The 3,944-nt window shown below is 38.4% G+C and overlaps 1 protein-coding gene across 1 annotated transcript; it reads left to right on the top strand.

Moving 5' to 3' along the window:
* The first annotated feature begins 224 nt into the window (after positions 1-224).
* On the top strand, positions 225-1,962 carry LOC149141826 (pectinesterase-like). The gene is made up of 2 exons (XM_089449220.1): positions 225-981; positions 1,274-1,962. Exons 1-2 carry the CDS (start codon positions 249-251, stop codon positions 1,939-1,941), a joined length of 1,401 nt encoding a protein of 466 aa, XP_089305346.1. The 5' UTR covers positions 225-248; the 3' UTR covers positions 1,942-1,962.
* Positions 1,963-3,944: the final 1,982 nt, after the last annotated feature.

Below are 3,944 nucleotides of genomic sequence, written 5' to 3'. Positions count from 1 at the left end.
TTTTCAAGGAGCCAAATTAAATTATTCAGTAGAAAAGAAATCCTTTGTAGTTTACAAAGCTATCAAATCATCATGGCCATCACGCCAATGCTAGATTAAGAGAAACCCTACAATAATGTAAAGAGTCTGCTCCAAGCTTGTCCGTCACTTGAAACTAATTCAATAATAAAATATCTAACATTGCCCAGCAGGATTGCGTGGAGCTGCTCCACGATACACTAGATCATCTGAATGCCACGCTGCTCCACATGTCCGATTTGTCTGGTAAGAGACCGTCATTGCTCTTCATTGCCGATGTCAAAACTTGGCTCAGTGCCGCTCTGACAAACCAGGAAACATGCCTCGAGGGTTTCCAGGACTTGATTGGAGGCGGCAATGCGACTCTTCAATCCACCAATGACATACTAAAAGAATCCAGAAAGTTCTCTCAATTGATCAGCAATTCCCTCTCCCTCTTCCAAACCCTTTTCAGCAACGCCGGCTTGGAAAATAAAGCTTTACCTGGTGAACAGACGAATAAGTCTGCAGCAGCTCCCCAAAACCCTCGACGGATGTTGCCAAAGAAGAATAACGCTGGTTTCAAGAAAGATGAGGGGAATAACGCTGGTCTGGATCAGGAATTCTATCACCATTATGGGTTGTTGGATCGATATGACATGAAGGAATTCCCTATGTGGTTATCGGCAACTGATCGTTTACTCCTACAGCTTTCCCCTGCACACTTAAACCCTGATGCTGTCGTAGCGCAGGATGGCAGTGGCAATTATGTAACAATAACCGACGCTGTCAAGGAGGCACCCAAGCATTTAAGAAGTAGAAAATACATAATCTATGTCAAAGCTGGACTGTACCTTGAAACTGTCAAAATTTCTAAACGAAAAACCAACATAATGTTTGTTGGCGATGGCAAGGGAAAGACTGTTGTTGTCTCCAGCAAAAATGTGAAGGAGGGTTCTACTACTTTCAGTTCCGCTACCTTTGGTACTATTCCAAACCTTTCTGTCTGCATTATTTTTGTTTGTTTGATTGTTCAATCCAATTTCTTGAAATACCCTTTCTCTTTCTCTGTACCTGGTTAATTGAAATACCCTTTCTCTTTCTCTTTCTCTGTGCCTGGTTAATTGGATTTTCAACATTGTTTCATGACATGTGTGTATGGAGCTAAGGCTGACCAGTGAATTGGTTAATTGGATTTTCAACATTGTTTCATGACGTGTGTGTATGGAGCTAAGGCCAATTAACAATGACTGACCAGTGAATGGCTGCATTGCAGCTGTATCCGGTGCAGGATTTGTTGCACGTGACATGACCTTTATGAACAGTGCAGGGCCTGACAAGCATCAAGCTGTGGCTCTACGGGTGGGGGCCGATTTTGCAGCGATTTATCGATGCAGTATTATTGGTTACCAAGACACACTTTATGTTCATTCTCTTAGGCAGTTTTACAGAGAATGTGACGTGTTTGGAACAGTAGACTTCATTTTTGGCAATGCGGCCGTGGTTTTACAGGAGTGTAACATTTATGCTCGACAAGGTATGCCCAATCAAATGAATGTAATCACTGCCCAAGGAAGGAATCATCCTTATCAAAATACCGGCATCTCAATACATAATTGTATAGTTACAGCAACAAGTGATCTCCCTCCCTGGATGGCATTCACTTCAACATACCTCGGGAGGCCTTGGAAATTATACTCTCGAACAGTTTACATGCAATCGTTTTTAGGCGACCTCATTCATCCCGCTGGCTGGTTGGAATGGTCGGGAGAATTTGCATTAGAAAGCTTATACTTTGGGGAATACAGGAATTCTGGGCCTGGTGCATTTCTAGATGGGCGCGTAACTTGGCCTGGTTATAGGGTGATTAAAGCCGATGAAGAAGCAAAAGAGTTCAGTGTGCCTATTTTTATCCCTGGTTCTGCAGTGGGATCCCATACATAGAAGGCCTACAAATTTGTTATTTTTTTTTATGGCAATAAGGATATCATATTTTAAATCCTTACTCGACTCTGAAATGCAATACTGCCAGGAGGGGAGACCAAAAAATCATGTACTTCCTCTCATCTCATGTTAAAATGTAATCTATAACTGTTATATTTATAATCTCTCACATATTATCTGTATGTTGTTTCATTTTTATATTCAAAAATTCAAAGTTTCGAAATTCTTGACATGATGTTGCAATCTCATTTCTACCTCACAAACACTGGTTTCTCTAAACCTTGTTTGGATGATATTGTATGTAGACATTGTCACATGGTTGGTTTATAGTGTTTATGGCTCTACAAGGATTATTTCGATATACACTCTATTATTTCGTTGTGATGTATATTTTTTTTTTGGTGATGTTCTATTCAACCCCAAGCTTATGAATTGATTTAATTCTAAGTTTTGTGATGTAATACACTGGGTTTGTGTTCTTGCATTATATATCACCTTTTCTTCTTCGAATAAAGATATCACTGTTTCTTTCTTGGAAACTAAAATGTGTATATACAGGTTTTTCAACAACTCGAATTAGTGCTCATATAAAATACAAAATTTTGGAATATTCAACAAACACGCTCAAGTTGTCATATGCTAAGAGTTTACAATTAGGTGAACAATGATTTTTAATCCCATAATTACATTAGACTTCGACAAACATTTGCATGCCAAATAAAAGCTCTCCAAGGAAATAAATCGCGCTGAGGTATAGTGAAAGATTTGCATGGTTGATAAAATTACTCCATACCCCAAGGAAACAAAGCACAAACTCTTCAACAGAGAATAGCAATGAAAGGAACATGGGAGAAGAGTTCCATCTAAAATCAGTAAACTCAGTTCACTCAAATTTGCAAAGGGAAAATTCATTATGTCAATGTCATGAGGAAGTAAAACAAAATTAGTAAAATATGCCCGTGAAGTATCACAATAATATATGCACATTGCAGATTGAGTCAATCACTTACTAGATAGAATTCCCTCCCTTCCAACGTTTGCCATGGCTCTGACCTCTAAGTAACTGTGAGCTTGAATTATCAACATGGCCATAAGATTGAGAATGGTCACATCATATATTTTCATGATTTTTTTTCTTTATCCCGAGTCCCATCCCTCTTTTCACATTAATGGGTCATGTCACTTGTAGGTGACATGACCCATACTTTATACGAAGTTGATTCGGTTGTTCATGAACGCTGAGAGACAAAAAGCTGGCCTTTGCCTAATATTCCTAAGGTGCCTCAGTTTGACATGCTTCCCATTGCTCCTCTAAGCATTTTTGAACCAAAGCAACTTTTGAATCCCAACAATGGATGGGAGCGTATCCAAGTTGCTCTGGAGCCCTTACTGAAGATATGACTCTATGTACTGGCCAACTGGCCTGATTTTGTTTGCACATCTTGAGTTCATTTGTTTATGAACTAGAGCAACTTTTGAAGCAACAACGGATGTGAACCTATCCACGCTGATCTTGAAATCCCAACGAAGATATGACTCATATGTACTGTCCAGATGGCTTGATTTTGTTTGTGTATATCTTGAGTTTGTTTGTTTAAGTTACTTGCATCCAATCGTTAATCATATTTTTACCGTTATGGACCAAATTTACTCAAAGTATTTGTTAAATTTGGACAACCTAAGTGACTTTTTAATGCTTAAGATAAGTTGAAACATTTACTTATGTTGATTACAATACATCATACTCTCAATCACATTATGAACAAAATAGATGTGATGTCTGACTCATATGCAAAAAAAATTATTGCTCAAGTTAAATTATAATATTAAATTAATGCTCTTTCATGGCCACATTTCCTAATTACGTGTTGTGCATAACTATAAGTTTGGCAACATACAATTGATTTTGTGCAAGAAGTAACCATAGACATGCCAAACCCTTGATACAGATCTCGAATTCCTCCGTTTTCAAAATTTTGCCAAGAACATCCATTACACCAATC

Source organism: Pinus tabuliformis, chromosome X (genome assembly GCF_031772625.1).
Source record: "Pinus tabuliformis cultivar Carrire ecotype Pingquan chromosome X, CPIR1, whole genome shotgun sequence".
Classification (NCBI taxonomy): domain Eukaryota; kingdom Viridiplantae; phylum Streptophyta; class Pinopsida; order Pinales; family Pinaceae; genus Pinus; species Pinus tabuliformis.
Note: the sequence above shows the minus strand (reverse complement) of the source record. Positions and strands in the feature narration are given on the sequence as shown.

Coding starts and splice junctions, on each gene's coding strand:
- LOC149141826 (XM_089449220.1), top strand. CDS start 249: ATGTCCGATTTGTCTGGTAAGAGACCGTCATTGCTCTTCATTGCCGAT. Junction 982..1,273: donor TTTCAGTTCCGCTACCTTTG/GTACTATTCCAA, acceptor GCTGCATTGCAG/CTGTATCCGGTGCAGGATTT.